The sequence below is a fragment of the Budorcas taxicolor genome, chromosome 2 (assembly GCF_023091745.1).
Source record: "Budorcas taxicolor isolate Tak-1 chromosome 2, Takin1.1, whole genome shotgun sequence".
Taxonomy (NCBI): Eukaryota; Metazoa; Chordata; class Mammalia; order Artiodactyla; family Bovidae; genus Budorcas; species Budorcas taxicolor.
In genome coordinates, this window is record NC_068911.1 from 51,643,321 (window position 1) to 51,667,062 (window position 23,742).

The window sequence follows — 23,742 nt, forward strand, 5'->3', positions numbered from 1 at the left end:
CTTTAAGCTAAGGAAAGATAATGTTAGTGTGCAAAGCTAACAGAGCTTAACCTCTAAAGACCTTTCCATTTTTCAATAGAATTCGAAGTAGCAAATTTTTTTCTTATTTTTGTAAGAAAAATAATTTGAGAATTTTGAAGTATTTAAAAAACCTAATTGTATAACTTCTAAAAATGCAAGGGTTTAAAAAAATAAAAATAAGGTTAAAGTGTTGAGAAATCATTCAATTAGTTAAAAACATTTACTAAATATCTCTCCTGAGTCTGCAAACCCTGAAGGCAGAGAATTTTAGATCTAGAAGTAGCCTCGGGCAAAGATCCTATGGCTTTAAGAAATACTCTTTTACAAATGCATATTATTACTTATGCAACTTTTATATTTTTTTTCCAGAATTACTTAGGAAAGATGGCAAGATTGGAAATGGTCTCACAGTCTCTTGTGAATCTTAGCTTTAAGAACTTTAACCTTGCCTTGTATGTCATATGATGCTAACAGGTAGTATCCCACCATTGAGACTAGGGCCATGGACAGAATTGCTAAAGAGGGAAGCACAGGTAGCTGCTGCCTGTGTGGGGCTAAAATGATGTTAAAACATCTGTAACACTTACAGGGCCACCGCGAGGACCAGCTATACCTGGAACTCCAGGGGCACCACCTTCACCCTTAAAAAAGAAAAAAAAAAAATTGTCCTTCATCTAAACAGCAACAAAAGACACTTTCTGTTTCTAAACAGTGTTAAGTGTTACCTTATCTCCAGGCTGACCAGCTGGACCAGGAGGACCAATGGGACCAGTGGGACCCTAAAGAAATAGAAATATACTTTAATATTGAAGATGCACAGCATCACTTTCCTTATTAATCAAAAGGCATATATATGGATATATTGTGATGGCTTGAATTAAATACTCTTTACTCAATGTGCAAATCCTGCACAGTTTACTAAATCCATAGAGTTTTTCAGATGGCACCAGTTACATATGCACTTATTTTTGTGTGTATATGTGTATGTAATTTTTAATGCAATTTTATTTTGTATAACCTTGCATGAACACATCACAATCAAGATATTCAAATATCCAATTACCATAAAAGACCCCCTCATGTCATCTCTTTATAGTTGTATCTATTGCAGAAGATAAATAAGACATGATGTAAGATCTTACAGTCGTATCTTTTAAAATTAAAGTGTACTGCTTTATTTAACTGTATAATAACTCAAAATATTTAATTTAACCACTCAAAGTATTGCTGCACATATCAAAGTTTTCACATCAAAATTTTCAAACATTAAGGTTTACTTGTATTACATAAATAAAATATTAGATTTTAGAATATTGGATGATGGCTTTCCTATCTAGTCTGTTAAAAGTGAAGTATTTATGAATTTGTTCAAGGCAACTTCAGTAAAGATAACGTCTATCTAATGGCTTAATTATCATGTTTATTTGCTACAGTCATATCTAGGTGTTCTCTAATGTGAACAGAATTGATTGTAATGTGTTTTTAAACTTTTATTTTGAAATAGTTTTATGGATTCATGGAAGATTGCAAAGAAATATTCAGGAAAATTCTGTACATCTTTCTCCCAGCCTCTCTCAGGATTGCATCTTACAGAACTATGGTATAGTATCAAAACCAAGAAACTTACATTTGTACAATCCATGGAGTTTTTCAGATTATACCAGTTACACATGCACTTATTTTTTTGTGTATATGTGTATGTAATTTTTAATGCAATTTTATTTTGTATAACCTTGCATGACCACATCACAATCAAGATATTCAAATATCCAATTATCATAAAAGACCCCCTTATGTCATCTCTTTACAGTTATATCATTCTCCCTGTCCCTTATTCCTAACTTCTGGCAACCATAAAACTGCTCCATATCTCAAATGTTTCATGAATGGAATCATGCAGTATGGATCCTTTCAAGACTGACTTTTATGACTCAGCATGAAGGAATGATGCTAAAGCTGAAACTCCAGTACTTTGGCCACCCCATGCGAAGAGTTGACTCATTGGAAAAGACTTTGATGCTGGGAGGGATTGGGGGCAGGAGGAAAAGGGGATGACAGAGGATGAGATGACTGGATGGCATCACTGACTCGATGGACGTGAATCTGAGTGAACTCCAGGAGTGGACAGGGAGGCCTGGTGTGCTGCAATTCATGGGGTCGCAAAGAGTCGGACACGACTGAGCAACTGAACTTAACTGAATGATGTCCCTGGGGTCTGTACGCATTGTTGTATGTATCAATGGTTCACTCCTTTTTATTGCTAAGTAGTATTCCATGGTATGAATATATCATGGAATTTCAATGCTTTTTTAAATGAAAAAGTTCCTTCATGAGCAGTATTGATTATCTTGGATTTTAGTGAATTACTATGACTTTAGCTTGTAATACTTCTCATATTTTTGAGATTTTTCCATTCTCAGGTCATTGTTGAATTGTTAGTGATAGAAATCAGAAATTTTAATAATCATGTCATTTAGTTCTTTTTTAATGCCCTGAAGGTGGCAAAGTATGATCTAACTTATCATGAAGAGTTTTTGGAAAAAATAAGTTGAGGTGAAGGGCTGTTCCATACTACATAAATTTTGCTTCTCCCCTGTTTGAGTACTCACCCTTGGACCATCTTTCCCTGGAGCACCATCGACACCTGAAGTGCCAGGCTCACCCTGTCAAATAAAAAACAATGGCATCAGATTAGAGGTAGCTCCAGTGAAAATATGACAAAAAGAGGAGCAACCCTCAAGATTCACTGCAATGTATCGTAGGTGTTCCGATTAAACAGTTTCTCTAGAAATGGATTACTTGTCTGTCATATTACATAATTAATAGAAAATAGGTTGATACCTTGTCACCCTTTGGGCCAGGGCCTCCAGGACCCCCTCTTTCTCCAGGCATTCCTTGCAGACCAGGTGTACCAGCAGAACCAGGTGGCCCAGGGGGACCAGCAGCACCCTGAAATTAAAGGAGAAGTCATAACTCACAAGAAAGATACAAAATGCATTTTGTAAAATCTAAGTGAATTGAATTGGATGGGGGAGTTACCTTTCCTCCTTCAGGACCAGGGGGGCCAGCTCCACCTCTAGGTCCAGGGGGCCCTCCTGCTCCAGGAGGTCCACGTTCACCGGGAGCACCAGAATCACCCTGTTGGAGGAAAACAGAAAATCCCTGTTAGGAAACTCAGGCTTAAAACCAAACAAAAACACCCTACATTGTATTATTTTGATACAGACCACAATGCTCTTGATTTTTTGAATAATCTGGAAATTTTAATAATTCTAAACTGCATTTGATCAATTGAGTGAAAAATGGAAACTTAAAATGAGTTACTCTAAGCAAAGGAATTTTTATACCTGATCTGATGAGCTAGCTTTGACACTTATTATTATTTTATCATGAGGGGAAAATTTCAAAGTTGTTCTATCAGAACCATTTTCCTGTAGAGAAGCAATGCACTAGAAAGGTTTTCTTTTGAAATTTCAGGCCCATAGGTGACTCTACTTTGTTTATTGATGTCAGAAAATTTAATTTTCTAGATGACGCAAATTTAGTATATTGGAAATGTCTTGGATTACCCTAAATGTTTTCATCAAACATTTTCAATGTTGTGTTTCTAAAAAAGGAATATTTTGGTTTGATATACTAAAAATGCTGAAGAAATGAGAAAGTAAGTTGAAATATTTACCTTGCCTCCTGGAATTCCAGGTGCACCAGCCTCACCCTTTGGACCCTAGGACAGTGTTGACATTGCATGATTAGGCTTCTATCAGAATATTTGTTATATAAATAAATAAGCAAAATACACACTTGACTCGTTCAGTTTATCCAGTCATGAGCTATATTCTCTTTTTTAAGGTCCTTTTAGATAAAATTCAAACTTTTCATGGAATAGTTAGGATTCAATAATTGTTCTTTGTTTTGTTAAAGAACTAACAAATAACATTTGTTATTTCAAAACTAAATGTTAAAACTCAGATACTGTGGCATGAAAATGTGAAAGCTAATCATTTATAAATGATTACTGTTTATTCTTTTGGCTTCTGAGTTTTGAAAACGTGACATGCAACTTACAGGTTCACCAGGTTTTCCATTTTCTCCTGGAGGACCACTTGTTCCAGGCAAGCCCTATTAAGAATCATATTTGTATTGTATAATCACTTCAAACGTTGATTATAGGAAAGCTTCTCTTAAGAAAGTATGTTTCTGCAGAGTATTCAAAAAACAGTTCTAGCAGTCTTTTTAGGTGTAGAAAATTTGTAGCCCTCAAAATCCTGTGACAGAGAGGTGATATTCATATCTTAGAAACTTATGTTCATCTCCCTCTATTCTTTCTCTTGTTGTATATAAAAATGAATTATGATTAGGTGAATTTAGCTATATACATTTAAATTACAATAAAAATAAATATAAGCATATTGAATCATGTGAACTTCAAAGTAGAAGTCAGATGCACACATTTTAAGCTTAAGATGAATTATCTTTCAGTGTCACAAAAATATTGAAGTGTTGATTAACTTAACAAATATAGCTATCAAACGAAACTACTGATAAAAATAGGGGCCCAATGACATTTAATTAACAAATTCTTACTTGTAGTCCTTGTGGACCAGGGGGTCCTGTGTCTCCTTTGTCACCAGAAGGCCCCTATGTAAAAACATACAACGAGATGCTTCACTATAAAATATCCTTTCATATTTATCCACATATTTTTCATCTCATCAGGCCAATTGCTTAATTTAAAAATTAATGGTATGACGGAAGGCAGAGTCTGGCTTGCGGAAGTGATGTAAGGAAGACATATATGACATAAACTTTACTCAATGTGAGTATTTAGCTAGCTGATTAAATAAATAATCTTCATAATTGCTTTGGTGAACTGTAACAATACAGTGTCAGAGGCTGTATAATTCCCAAAGTCTTCCCTCAGGCCCACTCCCATCCACTTCCATTTCCAATTCACACGAGGAAACTTACAGTAGGTCCTGGAGGACCCTGAGGTCCAGTCTCACCATTCTTTCCAGCAGGACCCTAAAAGAAAGCAGTTATGGAAGCAGAGATAAAGAAAACAGAAGTCGTGGGGTTGGAGAGAAATGCCTCTAATACAACAGGTGTCCTCAACCTCCAGGATCTAATGCCTGATGACCTGAGGTGGAGCTTATGTAATAATAATAGAAATAAGGTGCACAATAAATTCAGTGTGTTTGAATCATCCCCAAACCATCCCCTCTCCCTCAGTCTTTGGAAAAAATTGTCTTCCATGAAACTGGTCCCTGGGGCCAAAAAGGTTGGGGAGTACTGTCAGAGGACTGGAAATAAGTGGATAAAAGCTACATACCTGAGGGCCAGGACCTCCAGGGCCACCTCGTTCTCCATTTTTTCCAGGAGCACCCTAAAGAAGTAGCCAGTATTTACTAAATCTCAAAAGGAAATTATTCATTATCGTGTTCTCTCGTGTTTTTGATCTGCTCCCTACTCACACACGTATATATCCCGAACTGAAAACTCCTTTCTAGACTAGGCTTCTATAAGTGTTCTGCTCTTTGCCCAGAACTCAAAAAAAAAAAAAAAAAAAAAAAAAAACGTTAGCTCCCTTCTCACACGGTAGAGGGAAGCTTCTTTCTCATATACTCTTCTGTGCTTTGAAGTGGAAATAAGTTTGGGGCCATCTGTACCCCCATATGGAAAATAAAAGGACTTCCATTAACTATTTATTGAAGAAGGGAGGAACTCACATCATTTCCTTTGGGACCAGGAAAGCCCATGACGCCAGGCTGACCTCGCGGACCAGGAGAACCTGGAGGACCAGGTCGACCAGTCTCTCCTTGGCTTCCCTAATAAGAAAAAATTATATTAACAGGAATTTCAAAAAATTTGATAAAATATGCAATGTACATACGAAAGCTATACAATATACATGAAGGCTAGTCCAAATTGTGCATTTAACTATTCTCTGGACTTGTAAAATGACATGTTGAAAATGTACTTACGGGAGGCCCTGGTTTCCCATCACTGCCTGGTCCTCCGGGGCTACCGGGAATACCCTAAATTGAAAAATTCAGTCAGTCAGCTGATTTAAAAATGATAATTAAAGAAAAACTAAAAAATCTATCTATAAAATTTTGAGATTTCCACTGACATATGCAGCCTCATATTTACACACATTTTTCTGTCTTTAAATATCTTACTGAAGCATTCTATTTTATGTTCTTCAATCTATACCAGCTTAAATTTTCATAAAATAATTTTGTTTCATCTAAGCCTACAAAACATAGTGTCTGACTTAAGTTATTTTTGAATGCTCTTCATTTGCTTTTCCTCTTACTAAATGACAGTGTGGATCAAACAAGTGCTTCTCTTTACCCTCAATCCTGGACCTCCAGGGAGGCCATCTCGTCCAGGCTCTCCAGCAACTCCTCTGGGCCCTGCGGGGCCTGGGCCACCACGCTCCCCAGGAGGACCCTATGTAGTGAAATAAACCAACATGTATGTAAAAGAGCCTTTGTTGACCTGGACATTGATGGTACTGGGGTTGCAGCTAGAGAACTTCTTTTGGCCCCTTCAAGAGAGATGGGACATTGCCGACATGCTCAGTATAAAGCACATTATCTATTAGCTTAGGTAATATTTTAAGGTAACTTTGATGAACATCACATGCTGAAGGAACTGCTATTTAGTGGGCTTAGCAATATATATTGGTGCATATAAATCAATTATCTTTGATGTTATAAAATCCAATTTATGTTGCACTTCAGAGTTTTCAAAGAACTTTCAGGCACTTTAATTTATTCTTGTAATGATATTGAGATAAATAATTCCTAGTTGAAAGATAAGTTAAAGAGTTCTCACAGAGGTTGAGTAACCTTAGTTACAAAGCTAAGAGAATGGCTGAACAGGAGCTGGAATCATTGTTTTACATTGTGAATTATCATTATTTTTAGTTCCAATATATTTCTTTCAGATATTTAGGTTTTAATTAATGGGAAACTGTTTAGAAGAATATATCTCTAGATAGCACAAGCATTTATGAAAACTGAAACTAATCTTCTATACCTTTTCTCCTGGAAGGCCATTTGCTCCAGCAGGTCCTCGGAATCCAGGCACACCCTGGACATAGTGAAAGGCAAATATTCAAGTCCAAAATGTGAAAACTTTTTCATAATTCTCATAGTATGAGATGCTTCAAAATAATCTTTGGGATTGAGTACTACTCAGATTAATAACAAACACGGTGGCCTCACCATGAAGGTGAAGTTCTATGATTGTTTTTGTGTTCCATGCCCATGGGAGACATACCCTTTCTCCTGCAGCTCCAGGAAGTCCGTTTGCACCAGGTTCTCCAGGAGAACCATCTTTGCCATCTTCACCCTTAGGTCCTGCGATACCTGGAGAACCAGCTTCTCCCTGTGAAATGGCAGAAATAATGACTGAACTTTAAGCACTTTTTTTTTTACCTGCTTAGTTCTTAACTATGTTCTATATTTCTAAGAAATAACTGAATCTGTTGAGGCAATACTTACCCGTTCCCCACGTGGTCCTGGATCTCCTTTGGCTCCATTCTTACCGGGTTCACCCTAAATGGAACATAATTGTGGCTTAGTAAACAGGGAGAATAGACTAGCAAAATCATCATCAGTCACAGCTGATTCAATTACAAAAACAATGAAATCAATATAAATTCAATGGAACAAGAACAAAGAGCCTGTTTTTATTGTGAGAAAGAAGCTGCAGCTCTCAGATAATGAAGGAAAACAAACAACTTACTGCAGCACCTCGTTGCCCAGGAGCACCATTGGTGCCAGGTGGCCCTGGAGGACCACGAGCTCCTAACAGCCCAGGAGCTCCAGGAATGCCAGCAGGACCCTAGAAACAATCCAAGGACATTAACATGAGCCAGACTTGAACTTTCTTTTCTAAATAACCAACTTAAATGTCTTATCATGCTAAATACAAAGGAAGCCAGTAATGTGTGTTGGACTGAGATGAGGGTGAGTTGTGGGGACATCTTACCATTTCACCTTTGCCACCAGGACTACCATTACTCCCAGGAGGCCCCTAGAGGGGGAAAAGAGCATATTCATAATAATGCCAACAGTGCACCTACATTGAAGTTGCTTATATGAACTGTCAAATAAATTTATTGATGGGTGTTGTGCTTTATTGGGGTAGGAAATGAAGACCCACTCCAGTATTCTTGCCTGGAGAATCCCATGGACATAGGCGCCTGGTGGGCTACAGTCCATGGGGTCACAAAGAGTTGGACATGACTGAAGCGACTTAGCATGCACACATGTTGTGCTTTATAGAGATTAGCTGATTCCTCCAACTACAGGACAACACATAAAAAGTAGCAAAAACTGATCATTATCTGAATAAATTAAAGATAATATGCACTTGGACTAAATTATTAAATAAGTACATAAAAAGAAGAGGGTTTTTTTGGTCTTGTTTTCTTCTCTGAGTTTTTCTGATTGGTGATTAGTTTGGGGCATAGTCTTCAAGGTATCAGATAGCTATTCATCCTCTGCTTCATTTGGTGTCATATAACCACAACATTCATAGATTCTAGAAAAGCACTGACCTCAAAAATTAATTTCAGTACAATCAAATCAATATTTATCTTATAGAGGCATTGCAGAACACTAAGCATTTTTTTTTCCCCCAAAAAGCAACTTTAATTGACAGCAACATTAAAATACATGCTTTTCAAGTGTTGCTACTCTTCCTCTCAATAGTTTTTGGTACTTACAGGGGGACCTGGAGCACCAGCATGTCCCTGAGGTCCAGGTTCTCCTCTTTGTCCAGGGGCACCGCTTGAACCAGGAGATCCTGCAGGTCCAACTTCACCCTAGGAGATAAAACCCCCAGTAGTCAGTCTCCCTTTCCACTTCTAATCTCTTATTATTGTTACTGAAGTCACTCAGTCGTGTCCGACTCTTTGTGACCCCATGGACTGTAGCCTACAAGGCTCCTCTGTCCATTGGATTTTCCAGGCAAGAGTACTGGAGTGGGTTGCCATTTCCTCTAATCTCTTAGCTAGTTTATTATTCAGTCCTGCTTAAATCCATCTTCCAAAGGCTGGAGTAGTATGAAAATTAAAGTGAAGTGTCATTAATCATAGAGGCAGAAAAAAATCATAAATGTGTATGTAACTGTGTTATCTCTGTTCACAGAAAGAGATTGGGAGAAAAGAAAAGACATCGGAAGAGATCAGAATACTGAAAGTCAGGGATAACATCCCCTTTGGAGTCAAGGACAGGGCTTCAAACATCCATATAAATCAAAGAAATCCACTTGACTATTAAAAAATCATTTCCAAGAAGCAATCCAATGATTTTCTGAAGTCTTCAAGATATATTTTGCATTCTTCTATGGAAATACATGCTTACCTTAGCACCAGGGGAACCAGGGAATCCTGCAGTTCCAGGGGGACCAGGGGGGCCCTAAAGAATGAAAAAAACATTTCAAGATCTCTTAAGTAAAGGAAAACTCATACACTGGTAAATAATGAATGGGTACATACACAATACGGAGGAAAATTGTATAGATAAAAACAGTATTATCATCAGAGATGACTATTATGTGGAGAAATAATATGGCAGAATAAAATGAAAATTTGGATCCCCCTTTCCCTACCATTTATGCCATGAATTCTGTGACTTTGTATAGGTTGCTTAGCATTGAAATATCATTTGTAAAATAGAGATAGCATCATTATCTATCTTTGCAAAACTCTTAATTGTCCCATATCCAATATTAGCTCTTAACTAACATTGTTAAGCACCATACAGATATTAGCAACTGGCCAAGTATAATAAGGAGTATCAGAATTCTGTTTATGGACTTAGAGTTTTTAGATTAATTGTTTCTAGATTTTGTTTATGGGATTAGTGTCAGTTTGAATCAGATATTTATGAAAAATGTTGAGTTCTAGGTTCACAATCCGAATTATTCCAATATCCAATCCCATAATCTCTCGTTACACTAAGCACATCAGGGTTTGACAAAAAGTTGCTTACCGGTTGTCCATCACTTCCTCGAGCTCCATCATTACCACGAGCCCCCTAAAAAGAGAATTTGGTCTCAAATATCTTCCTCTTTCTGAAAGACTGCTCACAAGTGAAGTGATATTTTAACTAAAAATCTGATGCAACTGAGTCGACTTTTCTTCTAGTGTATTAAAATCTGCTTAATGATATACTTTTAAAGGCAAATTATTAAAAATTCTGATATGTACAGCAGTGATCTGATGTAGAAAAATTGGATTCTGTGTTTTAAGAACTGAATGCAAGTTAATACATTAAAAAAATCCTTACCAGATAATAACTATAAAACACTTACTTGTTTGCTTATAATTATTGTTTATTATGGAAGTGACTTTAAATGCAACTTTATAAAAAACTTTTTGCAGATTGTCACAGCCTGAAAACTGACTGAGTCAGTAGGAATACTCACTGCGGCTCCAGGAAGTCCTGGCCGTCCTCTCTCACCAGGAGCTCCTCTTGGACCCTAGAGGATAAAGTTAGAAGTGTGATCTTACTTTCAACAAGACATATGTAAGAATGGCTGGGGAAGCAGGGAAGCAAGTTCTGCATTAGATGGAAATTAATAGTAAAGTTGAAAGTTGTATGATAAGAAACATAATTACCATGGGTCCAGGAGCTCCATTTTCACCTGGAATGCCATTTTCCCCCTAGAAACATGTAAAATATGTCACCATTTTGTATAACAGGAAAAAAATTTATAATTTTTTCAACACAGTATGTTATAAAAAACATATGGAACTGAAGAAAAAGATTGCATTAAGCAATATCAAATTTTGTAGCAATCTTATATACTGTAAATCTCAATTTTTGCATTTTAAAAACTTGAAGACTAAACAGAAGAAGTCAACGTGTTACTTGGGGATACTTAGTCATTTCTAATCTAAACAGTTTAAGTTATCAGCTTTTATGGAAGCTTTAACAGAACATCAGTTATATTTCCCTATTATTTAGCTCCTAAAATGCAAAACTCAGGTAGGTTTTAGAAAAATCCAAACCCTAAAATATAAACATTAAATATAGCTATAACATTTAAATAAATTTATTTATCAGAATGTGAGTTTGTTGTGATTTACCTTTAATCCAGGAGCACCAGTTTCTCCTTTCTCTCCATTTCGTCCATCAAAGCCCTATGAAATATACAAAAGTAGTAAAAATATTAAGAGCTGTTAACAATTCAGAATAGTTAAAAACTTTACATTAAATTTTTATAGCTAGCTTTAGCACATAGCATTCTTTTCAACACTGACATAAACGTTTTAAAACTCTGTTAAGTGCACTAAATAACTGAGACATTGATTTTACAGTAAAAAAAAAATGTGATCTAATTAAAAAGTACAATTTAGTTCAGTTAGGAAGTTGCCTTCACTGTAGAGTAGCAAATACCTGTGTCATAAATTTTATATCTATGAAGTTGATAGAATTTCCATCTAGTTGTTTGACTCTACCTAATATTTTCCATAGGATAAAGTCATTTGATTTGATCTGTAAATCATATTGACTAAGTCAAGAATAGTTATGAATAGTTCATTTTCATCTTTTCTGACAGTGGCGATGAGACACTTATTCTTTTACAAATATTTTCCATGTACTTAAGTTCAGCTTTATTGCTTAATGTAAAATAAGTAGTTGACTTGGTCAACAAAGTTGATAGATTTAGAAAATGAAAAAACAAAGAACTAGTGGGAATCAGTCATTTTTGGCACACACTCAATTGCCCAATAAAGTTGGCTAGGTAAATAAACATAGCCAAATGGAACAACTTAAGAGTTAATTTAGAAACTGTACTTACTCTATGTCCTTTCATACCAGGAAATCCGGGCATACCAGCTGGGCCTTTCATACCCTAAAAAAAAACGGAAGAAAAAAGATATTAATGAATTTTCAAATAGACTCACAAACCAGTAGTAAAATGCCTTCTATTTTAAAGTAAAATTTAATCATACAATTTCAACTGAAGACCATTGTGATTACTGCAACTAACTCATTCTATACTGAAGACTTACAGGAGGACCAGGTAATCCTCGCTCTCCAGGTCGTCCGGGTCTTCCTGATTCCCCCTAAATGGAGGAGAAAAGGATATATGGGAGCTTGTGTAAGAGAAAACTCACTGCAGCCAGTTAGTGAACTGATTACTTTGTATTTCTCTCACTGAGGATTCATAACATGGTTAGGCTAAACATATGGTTGTGAGAAAAGCTTCCTCAGCAAAAGGAATGAGGCGTGTTTCTCCCGCCTTGACATGAACTTATTAAAAATTGAGGCATCACTCCAAGCAAATATTATGACCAACTCTCAATCCAGTGGGAAGAATTTGCCATTGGAAATTAAAAGGAAGAAGAGAATAGAATAATATTAATGTTGTTTTTTAAGTTTTCGAGTTCATAAAGCACTGATACCAGTTTCTTTATTACAAGAGACAAAGAGAAGAAACATCTTTAGTTAAGTGATATATTCATTGGATGAGGGGTTTTGTTAGTTTTGAATTTTAAAAATGGTATATATACCTATACAAATAGAGCATAGATATTCAGAGATTAACATGAGCTTAAATGTTATTAAGATAGTAACAAATTTTGGAGTAAGGTTTTTCTTTGAGATTCTAGAACATTGGATATATTATTTAGAACATTCCAGCTTGAATTGTACTGTATCCCCATGCATTTCTTAAAAACTTACATCTTTTCCAGCAGGGCCAGATGGACCTATAGCACCAGGAGGTCCTGGAGGACCCTGAGAAAAGGAAATAAAAAACAAATATATCTGTAGATTTTTCTGTTACAATCAATTTATTATTATAATTAGGCATATTCCTAGAAAAAAATTCTTTTAGAAAATACTCTCAATGTGTCTCATTATGAAAATGACACCTTGAGTTAATAGGTTACCTATATTAAATCCAATTATTACTGTTTATTAAACTTATTTTTAATGAAAATTAAAAGTACCATGTATCTGTGTTTTATATATATTTATATCTATAATTATAAATATATTAATACATCATATATATATAACACAAATACACTTGTACATTTTTTGAGATATTGAACTTTTAAATATATAGGTATTTTGAAATATTAATTTAAACTAACTTCATCTTATTTACACAGCATGTTTTCTTGGTGGACTTTTACAGTATGCTCATTTCAACAAAATTAAGTTTACAAATTATATTTCAAAAGAGTAGACATGCAGGTGAACTGAGTTCCTATAGGAAAATTAATCTATATTTAACAGAAAGAGGATTTGTATTCATACTAGGAAGTGGACTGTTGTGGTGGCTAATTAGCCAAGAAACTCCTAGATTAAAATAGTGTCTCTAAGATATCAAAATGACTGAGTCCAAAAGATCTTTGGAACCAGTTCAACTTCATAAAATTACAGTTTATTATTTTAAATAAATTTGATAAATATTTCGTAGGTTATGTTTTAGAATATAAAGGTGGTTTCTATCTAAAACTGTCAATTTATTAAGTATAGCTATAAATGTTACTTACTGCAGGACCAGCTTGCCCAGGTTCACCGGGGGGACCTTGGTATCCTGGAGCGCCCTAGTGGATAGAATAATATGTAAATATTTTTACATTAACTTGATTTGCTGGATGGCATCACTGACTTGATGGACGCGAGTCTGAGTGAACTCCGGGAGTTGGTGATGGACAGGGAGGCCTGGCGTGCTGCGATTCATGGGGTCGCAAAGAGTCAGACATGACTGAGCGACTGAACTGAACTGAACTGATTGACATCTTGAAGATAGTATGAAATTAGAATTTGTGAATGTAGTCAGTGAATTTTATTTCAGTTTGTAAAGATGGAAACCCAAAATTTTCAGGTCAGAATAGTCCATTCATTCCATTTTACACACTTAATTCTATTGAAACTGCATTGTTTCAGACTTGAAGCCATACAACATACAAATTAAGAATATGATTTAATTTTGCCAAGCTTTTAAGTGCTAACAGTTGGTGGAAAGGAACTAAGCATGAAATTCCAACTTTAAAGGAGTGATAGTTTCTTGGTTGCTACTTCTGTACTTAACTGGGATTATGTCTGCTGGAATAGCAAATTTACAGCAAGATCTGTATTAACTTGATTCATATAATATTCATGAGAAAGAAATCACCACGAATGGCTCTACTTACAGGGGCACCAGGATGACCAGATGTGCCAGGGGGTCCGGGTGGGCCAGGAGGACCCTGTAACACAAATTCGAAGGATAAATACAAAGCAAATGTTCCTGAAATACACTTTATCCAGGCATCAGAGATGCCCCTGTTTGGAATGATGCTGACATCTTTAAAAATGAGAACAACATACCTCATTATGCAGTAACTATTCATCGATATAATTTATTTTATTAATGTTAAATGAAAATCTCATCACAAAAACATTTTAAATGAAATTCTCTCAGAGTCAATAAAAATTATAGGCAAATGTTATAAAACATTGACCTGAGTTCTCCAAAAGGGGCATTCCAAATCTGGAAAAATCTACATAAAATGCTATGAGAATCTTGGCAACATTAAGATGATGCTACAACTAGTGAAGAAGAACACTTTTGCCTGGCAGCCCAACTCAATGTGGAAAAATATTAATCTGCATACTATAAACACAAGTTTCTAAAAATAATGATGTAAATCAACCCAATATCACTGAGTTGTGTTGATATGAAGATTTAGATGTGTATATAAGACTCACTGTACCTGGGGCAACAATCAATTATAATTATAAATGATTTGTCATTATTCATAAATACAGATTAAATGAAAAATCTTTAGTTTTCTAGCATACTATTTATAAATACTGATAATAAATTTAGAAAATGAGTTCTTAAATTTTATGTTGTAATTTAAAAATAAGTATTAGTTTTTTTTAGCTTTTTTTGTTTGCTTGTTTTTTTAGTAAAAATGGTATGTCTGACTGAAAAATAGGATTCATAATGTGAATGTAGCTGAGAAACACGAGATATGACATTTATATAGTTAATGCAATTATCATTCTGGTTTTAAAAGATACAAAAAATAAAAATAAAACAAAACCCAGGCTCTAAAACTTAAAAATTCTCTTTTTACTTTTTACCTACTAAGCAGCTTTCTGTAAATTATCATTTGGATCTAATAGCTGAGGTTTTATACTTTCTGGTGTTAGAAGTTTTAGAAATACGGGGTCCAATGATCTGGGCAGCAATCCTCCATGATCCCTGGCAATCCAGCTCCATGTCTCATTTACACAGACTTATCTGTTTCTGGCAGTAAAATGATTACCTTCCCTGGCACTGTTCTTTCTAAGAGCTGTTCTTCGAAAAGGATCATTTACATGGGACACCATGCCTCAAGCACGCATGCCCACGTTTCAGTGCTTTTTTGCTATTTTCTATCAAAACTCTAGGTCATTTACATTGAAGAAAACCCTTTGGGTACAATGTGAATTGCTACCACTTACAGTAGATGAACTTAACGACTTGATAAATTCTGGAAACATTTGTATTTGATTTCAGGATTTGAAGTAAGATGAAGTGTGATAATGGATTGTTATCCTGTGGATTGTCGTCTAGATAGGAGCATTTAAATAATGAACAGACACTAAAAGGAGATTCTGAACAACTCAGATGAAAAAAGAAGAAAAGTGGAAGCAAAAAATAACAAAATTTGGTTAAAACTGGGAAATAGAGTGTAAGACCTACGCATGAAGGCAGGCGTGCTCCCTGGTTGTGTAAAGAAGAAAGGAGTGGCCAAACAGGTGTGAAATGAGTCAGTGAAGAAAAAAATGAATTTGGATAGAAAGATCATGGTAAACCTACCGTTATCTTTCCCAACCTTAACAAAAATAAGCTATTTTGTACAATTCTGCTGTAACACCGTGTAACTAGAAGAACAACCAGGGTTTAACAGAATGGAAGGCTAAATAATTCTCAGAAATGCCGACAAACACTTGTACATACAGCTGGCCCAGGATAGCCTGCGAGTCCTACTCCTCCTGCTACTCCAGACTTGACATCGTATGCTTCGTACTGGGGAGAATAGTTCTGTAGCAAAGAGACCAGATAGATAGGATCATGTTGCTATATAGATCATAGTTCTTTTCAAAAGCATTTAGTAGAAATGCATGCAACATCTATTCATTGATAGAAAGTTTTCTGCATGCCGGAGAGTGTATGTATGATTTAATTATGTTTCTCATTCTCTCTGTAACTTTAGATATTAGATGTCCTACAGAAATACTTGCCTATGCAATGCAAAAATTGTTCAACTAACTGTAAGCAATTTTTTTCTAAATAATTTGTTTTTATATGCTTTTACCAGGCATATCATTTCTAAGTAATATCCACAGCTTTGGAAACATAGGATCATAGATTAAGGCCTTGGGATCAAATAACCTGACTCTCACTTTGAGCAGAAAAAATGAAGATGTTAAATTACTTGTCCAAAAGTTACTGATACAAGTAAGATTTATGTCTCCAGTTTTTGGTTAATGCCTAGCAGATTCACTAAAAAATAGACATCCCCATGGAAAACAAGCCCAAGAATAATGAAAAGGTTTATATTTTTGTGGATTGTTTTTGAGATTATTTTATTTCGAATTCTTGGCCTAGCAATGGATTCTGTTTGTTAGTATGATAAGGATAAGTTAGACTCTGTCCTTTGCCTCCTGTTGAATTGATTTTTTTAAAATCTCTTTTTTTTCCCCAACCCACAGTGATTTGTGTATGTGTTTTCTAATTCTTTCTAATTCCATGCAGCAGAAACATTGTCCTATTTATTTATTTGTGTACATGCAGAGTTACGTGTAGAGTTTACATGCAGAGATAGTGGGTTGCCATGCTTTCCCAGAGGAGCAGGGTGTGCTCTGAAGCCTGGGCAAGAGTAATTGCCTAGTCATTTATAATCCTTTTGACCTGAAGTCATTAAGGAGTGTTCATAACTCCTCAACTGCTTTTTGTACAGACTTTCAGAGGCTTTACCATGAGGATTATAAGGGGAACAAGGCACAGTTGCAGCACTTCCTAAATTCTCAGGGTTAATTCTTTGGGTAGTTGACTGCTCATTTGTCAAACATAGTGCGTATATTATATGCCTGCTGAGAAGTTGGGAAATTTTGTAAAGATATAGTAGCAATGGCATTAGAATTATGAAGAAAGTGAATTTATTTATAAAACAGGACAGTGCCTAGCACAAACATAAGCACTAAATAACAATTTGATAAATACATAAAATCAGAGAATAGATATAGGGATGCCACAAAAATGAGATGTAATATAGACTAAAGAAGAGAAAATGAATCAGATAGTTTTAAATGGGTGATCTTTTAGTCCCAGAATGTATTACCTGGCCACCAGTAGGACATGATTCACAGATTCCAGGAGGGCCGGGAGAACCTGGGGAACCTGGTGATCCTGGAGGACCAGGATCACCATTTCGCCCAGGAATACCAGGAGGACCCTAAAAAAATAGAGATAAAAATAGAGAAAACACTGAAAAGTCTTAGTGACTTAGAATCATTATCAAATTGTAGCTTCTGTGCTTTATAAGAAATCAATATATGTGATATATTTTCTTGGGAATCTATACATTTTTAAGCAAATGATGTAAATCATTTCAGTGTAATTTATTCCTTTGTATATTGACCTCTATTTTATTTTTCAAACTGATAAGAGAAGTGAAGACATTAGACAAAGTTTGGGAGATCAAATGCTTACATGCACAGTTACGGATTCTCAGTTTGAGCTATCATGTGTTACTATTTAAATATGTGGTGCTAAAGGAAATGTATAAATGATAAAAGTTCAAGTATGGAAAGGTTATTAGAAGGAAGAAAAAAAAAATAACTCATCAAGGAACTAATTTCCTTTCACTGTTTACTTACTGGATCTCCCTTGGGGCCTTGAGGTCCTTGACCATTAGGAGGGCGAGTGGGCTAATAAATGGAAAAGATATAGGTTAAACACAGAGAAAACTTTTCCATGAAATATGTCCCAATTTCTTACCCTAAATCATATCTAACCCCTGGTTTTAAATAGGAAGGTTCACCTTTTACTGGTAATGCCCATTTGACTCTTTGACAGATATTACCTTGGTTTCCTTTCTGGCTCCTATGACATAGGAACTACTCATATGTTTAAATAAGAATCATGAATATGTACAGATTTTCTTTAAACTTACAGCTGTTGGAGGCTGTGGGCAAACTGCACAACATTCTCCAAACGGGATTTCAGGGTTGGGGCAGTCTAATTCTTGGTCGTCACATATTATGTCATCACAGAGAACGGATCCTGAGTCACAGACGCATATTTGGCACGGTTCTGGTTTCCATACATCTCTATCTGCATAGGCCTGACCGAGATGGGAGCATCCTCCGTCAACAGCTGGAAAATGAGAGAGATGGTGTGATATTTCACATAAAAAAAAATCCAAAAATTAAACTATCAAGAATATTATGTTCTCCCTACATAATTTGCTAAGTAGTCTTAATTAATTATGTAGTAATAATTAAAATACCAAATCTGTTTATTAACATCAGAGTAGCACACCAAGATAAAAGTGCCTTAGGGCCAGTAGATATTTTAATTTTGCTTGTAGTAAGAATCTAACACCAGTGGAAATCCCATGCTCACTTAAGCATTTATTTATTAATTGTGCAATTGAAAAGCAGTTTTTCTAATTGCTATTCTTTGCCTTAGCTAGAGATGGAAGTACTAAATTATAAAGATGGTTCTGTCACTAACTCTGAAGACTTTCTGGATTTTATTAACCTAGTTGAGAAATTCAGGGGAAAACTGAGCTACTCTTGGCAACATAAAACTCTTCCAGATTCCTGGGAAAACCTTAGGAAGTCTCATTGTATGTATTGACCATCACTACTAGCTCTGTTGGGCATTAATAGGTCAATATGATATGCTAACAATATATTGCATATCCTGTATGGATGTAAAGTGGTCTCCAAATCACTAAACTTTTTTAAACAAATATTGGCAAGGAATATGTTAAAATAATAGGGAAAAATATGAATCATGACCATGTGTATTTGTGGCTTAAAATGGTCAAAAATTCACTTTGACCAAAATTTTAGACTTGTTTCCTAATTATATGTAGGGTACTGAAATTTCAGTAGCAATTAACAATGAATCGGCTTAAGGGTTGCCAAACTAAAAACTGGTCTCAATTTTTAAAGCAGTGGCTCTGAATTGTGGTTGAATACAACTTTAGCTCTTGAGGGCTACTATGATAACTTGCCAGTAACTGAGTAAATAAATCAGAAGTTACTAAATATCTGCAAAAATTTTTGCAAACGAATCATATACTTGTTCAGTATTTGTGTTTTTGTGAAACAGTGAAATTTTATTTTCTCAGAGCCATAATCTTTAAAATGCCTGCTGAAAGAGGCCTGCTTGGGAGAAGGCAAGTAGTTTGAGTACACTTTTTGGTGACTTATGGCCTAAAAGCCTTTGGGAGTATCCTAGATTTTTCTTTCTGGATACTACATACAGACATGAAACAAACTTTTCCAAGTTCCCATTTTTGTATCCTCTCCATACCTGAATTAATTTTAAATATAGGGTTGGCCAAAACATTCATTTGGGTTTTTCCCATGAGATGTTATGGAAAAACCTGAATGAACTTTTTGACCAACCCAATATTTTGGGTTTAGAGGTTTAACTGACTCAGTAAAAATTTAGAAAAAAAAGTAGAATTTTAGAAACTATGGACTGTACAGGATCCCTCCATTCCTCATTTCCATCTGTGTGTGTACATACAACTGTAATGATCTTGTGCTACACCTTTGATGGATTCAAGAGGCTTAAAAGTCCATTCTTACATGTTATAATTACCCTATGTGGTTTACAGCTAATAAAAGAAAGCATGATTTTTTTCATTGTAATTTTAAGTAGGCAAGAAAGAATCTGTTTATTTTAAAAAGTTATTTTAGTTTCTCCTCCATGTTTGAAACAGATGAGAACATTGGAAAGAAATATTGTCTCAGCTTTAAAGGAGCATTCCTTTATACTTTGTGAGCATAAAAGCTGAATACCAGAATGCTTACCTAATGTGAATGAAGTAAGCCTATCGAAATGGTGTTTTGAAAGACATGCTTAAGAGGAGTGCAATCTTTTTTCGTATTATTTTATGAACAGTAAGGATCCAGACATTAAACTTTTTCTCTAAGGAGAACTGACATCTTATACTTAGAATTAAGTACACTGGTTTTCAGAAAAGGTCTGAAAGTTTTGATGAGATGAAAGATTGTTTAATAAAATTGCATGAAATACACTCTTCAATGTTTACAGTGGCTCCCTTTTCTTAAATGAATTATTTAAAAACTTTCTTTAAATTAGAATTATATGAAGTATTTCAACAGATTGGTTTTAGTTCAAAATTTTTCTCATAAATAATATGGCTCTCAGGCTTCTCAGCTTCTTTGGAAATATCATTAGTGTACAGAACATTGGCTACAGGTAGCAATATTGTATTGTGTATTTGAAATTTGGTAAAAGAGTAGATTTTAAGTGTTTTCACCACACATACACACAAAGGAAACTTTGTGAGATGCTGGATGTATTAGCTGACTTGATTGTGGTAATCATTTCACAATGTGTATACATATCAACTCATCATGTTGTAACCTTGAAAGGGAAAGTTGCTCAGTGAAAGTTGTCCGACCCTTCACCACCCCATGGACTATACAATCCATGAAATTCTCCAGGTCAGAATACTGGAGTGGGTAGCCTTTCCCTTCTTCAGGGGATCTTCCCAACCCAGGGATCGAACCCAGGTCTCCTGCATTGCAGGCAGATTCTTTATCAGCTGAGCCACAAGGGAAGCCCAAGAACAATGGAGCTGGTAGCCTATCCCTTCTCCAGAGGATCTTCCCAACCCAGGAATTGAACAGGGGTCTCCTTCATTGCAAGTGGATTCTTTATCAACTGAGCTATCAAAGAAGTACACCTTAAATATATACAAGTTTATTTGTCATTTACACTTCAATCAAGCTAGGAAAGAAAAAAAAGACACCATCAGTTTATACTAACAATTTTTTTAGCTCTTTGCCTTTGGGTCAAGGTAATCTTTCTGTATTTAACAAAGGGCCTGTGTTATAAAAATTAGGTGCTGGATACTGATGATGTATTAAAGACAAATGAAGATGACAGAGCTAGGGTCAAGCATCTCATATTTTTAATATCTTCTCTTCCTATGTTTATAATCTGCCTTAAAATTAACATAAAAAATTTCCCTTATGTATTCATACTCCAATGTTTGTGTCTCATTGAAGGTATCATCAAACCTAGAAACATAGTATTTTCTACTCCCTCTGCAAACCAGTAAACAAATAAGCCTAATATTGATATTTAAATTTGTAAATGAATTTGTTAGAATTGGGGTTAAGCCCAATGTTACATAAATGGAAATTATTTAGTTTTTTGTTTTCAAATTTTATTTGGAGTCATACATGTGTGTTATGCTTTTTATAACATAAAGGTCTCAATATAAAGATTGAGTTAATTTGGTGTACTTTTAAAAAAATATGATTTGTTCTAAACAAAAAAGAAAGTTGGAATGGTTGAACAGTAAGAATTAATGCACTTCTAGTTATTGCCATAATTTATCTCTCATCCATTTGAAAGAAATTTGGCTCTCCTGAAGTCAGTTCCTATAGAAACTTATACCCGAATGTCAGACTTTTCTTTACTGTTCTATCTCAGTCACCCTTGTTGAAAGAACAGATAATTTTATGCAGTTCCCTTTAACTTTTCGTTTTGTGTATGACCAAATATGGTTGGCAGTATGTTCTCTTAGAAGTTAAACCTCTTACACAAATATCTCACAGTCCTCAGTTTTAGGACCATAGCCTAGTCGTATGTGAGAAAATCATGCCAGAGTCAAGGAAAAAAAATGTTTTGTTTTTAAAAGGAATAAAATGCTCTAGTTAGCCACTTACAGTGTTTAGAAATGAAATAGAAAATGGAATTCAGAAACAATAGTCATCTCACATTATTCCCTTCTTTTCTAGATATCTAAACTCAGAGAAGCTTTGATGAAAAGAAATGTTACATACTTTTGCAAATATGTTAAAGAAAAGGCAAATAATCTAATTTTTACTACTGCACAAATAGTAGATTTTCCAATTCCCTCCTTTATTGTTACTGCTTAAACTAAGTCTCCCTGTTCCAATGTATAACTAATTTTAAACCCCATCTCTCATGTCACTTGTTTCTGATACAAAAAACAGTCCTGAAATGAATTCTTTGTGGTCACACAACAATGCATTAGACTAAATCATCATCTAAGTTATAAAACAAAATGAAACTAGTGTATGACATAATCCCTTCTTTGCCTCTTTAATTTTCTAGCTCTTTGCTTTGGAACTTTAGAGAAAAATAAAATTGAGTAACATAATCTTACATTTTCAGATGTTCTTAAAAGTTTTCATTTTGTTGTTTTGGTTTCCATTCTTCATGTAAATTTATGCTGATTTGATAAAATTTTACTCTTGTGACTAAACTATAATACACTGTAAGTTATCTTTGTCTTAATTCTAGTTTTGGAGTAAAAATTATATGCCTTGAAGCATCCAATCAAATTGTTAATTTAGCTTGAGTAGCAAGTTTAGTCTTTTTTCCTCTTCCTTTCTTACTGAATCTTTCTCAGAGAAAAGGTATTCTTTAATCTGAACATCTAAAAATAACAGATGTGATATGCAAACTATCATAACATTTTCCTGTTACTGTAGAAAGCTGAATATTTTGTAAGTGTGAACAAAAGGAGTTCATATAGTTTTCAACTGAAATATATTTGGCTTTTAAATGATACTAATGTTTGGAAAACATACATTTTTATTAAATATGTTTTGGCTGCTATTATTAATCAGAATATGTTAGATGAGTTAACAAAAAGGACTGAAAGAAATATCTGTAGACCTATGTAGATGGATAATTTCAATTTTAAAATGGTTTTTGCATGGACAAGGTAGAGTCTTCTTATTCTTATCCCCTACAAAAAAACCAAAGACCAAGAAATTTTATGAATCATTTCTAGATGTTTTCTTGTTTTATTCTTTATAGATATATGATTTTTATGTCTCCAATTAGAAATTTCCTTTAAGATTTTGTCCTGTGAAAAATAAAAATAATTAAAGAATTAGAATTAAAAGTATCATATATCTAACAATCAGCCATTGCATTATAATATAATCTGATTAGTGACAAATTATAAGGATACTGAATAAAACATATTCTACTTGCATAATTACAGTTAGCAAACATCTTTAAATTTTATGTCTGATGACCAAAATGCTCTTCTTTACTTTCCTTATCACTGAATTATGAAGTACTTTAATTTCACCTTCCTTACAGTAATTTTATTTTCCAGTGTTAGTAAAGCTCATACTAGGCAGAGTTTGTGTCTGTCTTTCCTGCACTGCAAGCACTGTTCCATATGTGTCGCATATCTATCCTACGTAATCTCACAAGCCTGCTGAGGTGAGTGCCATCACAATACTCATTTTACAGATAAGGAAGCAGAGATAGGCAGACAGGAAGTGATTTCCCCAAGGTTATATGGTAAGAGGTAAAGCTAACATTTGAACCTAGGGAAGGTTTCTCTAAATTTGATATTCTTAGCTACTACATTCTATTCCCTTTCTATAGTTTCAAGGGCAGGATAGGCTCTGTCCCATTATAATTTCTAAGTCC

General features: G+C 34.8%; 1 protein-coding gene across 1 annotated transcript in view; it reads right to left on the minus strand.

Moving 5' to 3' along the window:
- COL3A1 (collagen type III alpha 1 chain) overlaps positions 1-23,742 on the minus strand; it is a 40,135-nt gene that overhangs the window by 11,096 nt on the left and 5,297 nt on the right. Inside the window, exons 2-34 of the mRNA XM_052636178.1 lie at positions 18,218-18,420; positions 17,922-17,972; positions 17,384-17,497; positions 16,000-16,083; positions 14,201-14,254; positions 13,556-13,609; positions 12,735-12,788; positions 12,062-12,115; positions 11,848-11,901; positions 11,132-11,185; positions 10,661-10,705; positions 10,468-10,521; positions 10,032-10,076; positions 9,402-9,455; positions 8,762-8,860; positions 8,023-8,067; positions 7,777-7,875; positions 7,533-7,586; positions 7,309-7,416; positions 7,066-7,119; positions 6,376-6,474; positions 6,003-6,056; positions 5,748-5,846; positions 5,351-5,404; positions 4,990-5,043; positions 4,606-4,659; positions 4,087-4,140; positions 3,701-3,745; positions 3,061-3,159; positions 2,863-2,970; positions 2,631-2,684; positions 747-800; positions 609-662 (exon numbers count right to left, since the gene is read on the minus strand). Of these exons, the coding sequence (XP_052492138.1) occupies positions 609-662; positions 747-800; positions 2,631-2,684; positions 2,863-2,970; positions 3,061-3,159; positions 3,701-3,745; positions 4,087-4,140; positions 4,606-4,659; positions 4,990-5,043; positions 5,351-5,404; positions 5,748-5,846; positions 6,003-6,056; positions 6,376-6,474; positions 7,066-7,119; positions 7,309-7,416; positions 7,533-7,586; positions 7,777-7,875; positions 8,023-8,067; positions 8,762-8,860; positions 9,402-9,455; positions 10,032-10,076; positions 10,468-10,521; positions 10,661-10,705; positions 11,132-11,185; positions 11,848-11,901; positions 12,062-12,115; positions 12,735-12,788; positions 13,556-13,609; positions 14,201-14,254; positions 16,000-16,083; positions 17,384-17,497; positions 17,922-17,972; positions 18,218-18,420 (2,315 nt within the window). The remainder of the gene's footprint in view (positions 1-608; positions 663-746; positions 801-2,630; positions 2,685-2,862; positions 2,971-3,060; positions 3,160-3,700; positions 3,746-4,086; positions 4,141-4,605; positions 4,660-4,989; positions 5,044-5,350; positions 5,405-5,747; positions 5,847-6,002; positions 6,057-6,375; positions 6,475-7,065; positions 7,120-7,308; positions 7,417-7,532; positions 7,587-7,776; positions 7,876-8,022; positions 8,068-8,761; positions 8,861-9,401; positions 9,456-10,031; positions 10,077-10,467; positions 10,522-10,660; positions 10,706-11,131; positions 11,186-11,847; positions 11,902-12,061; positions 12,116-12,734; positions 12,789-13,555; positions 13,610-14,200; positions 14,255-15,999; positions 16,084-17,383; positions 17,498-17,921; positions 17,973-18,217; positions 18,421-23,742) is intronic.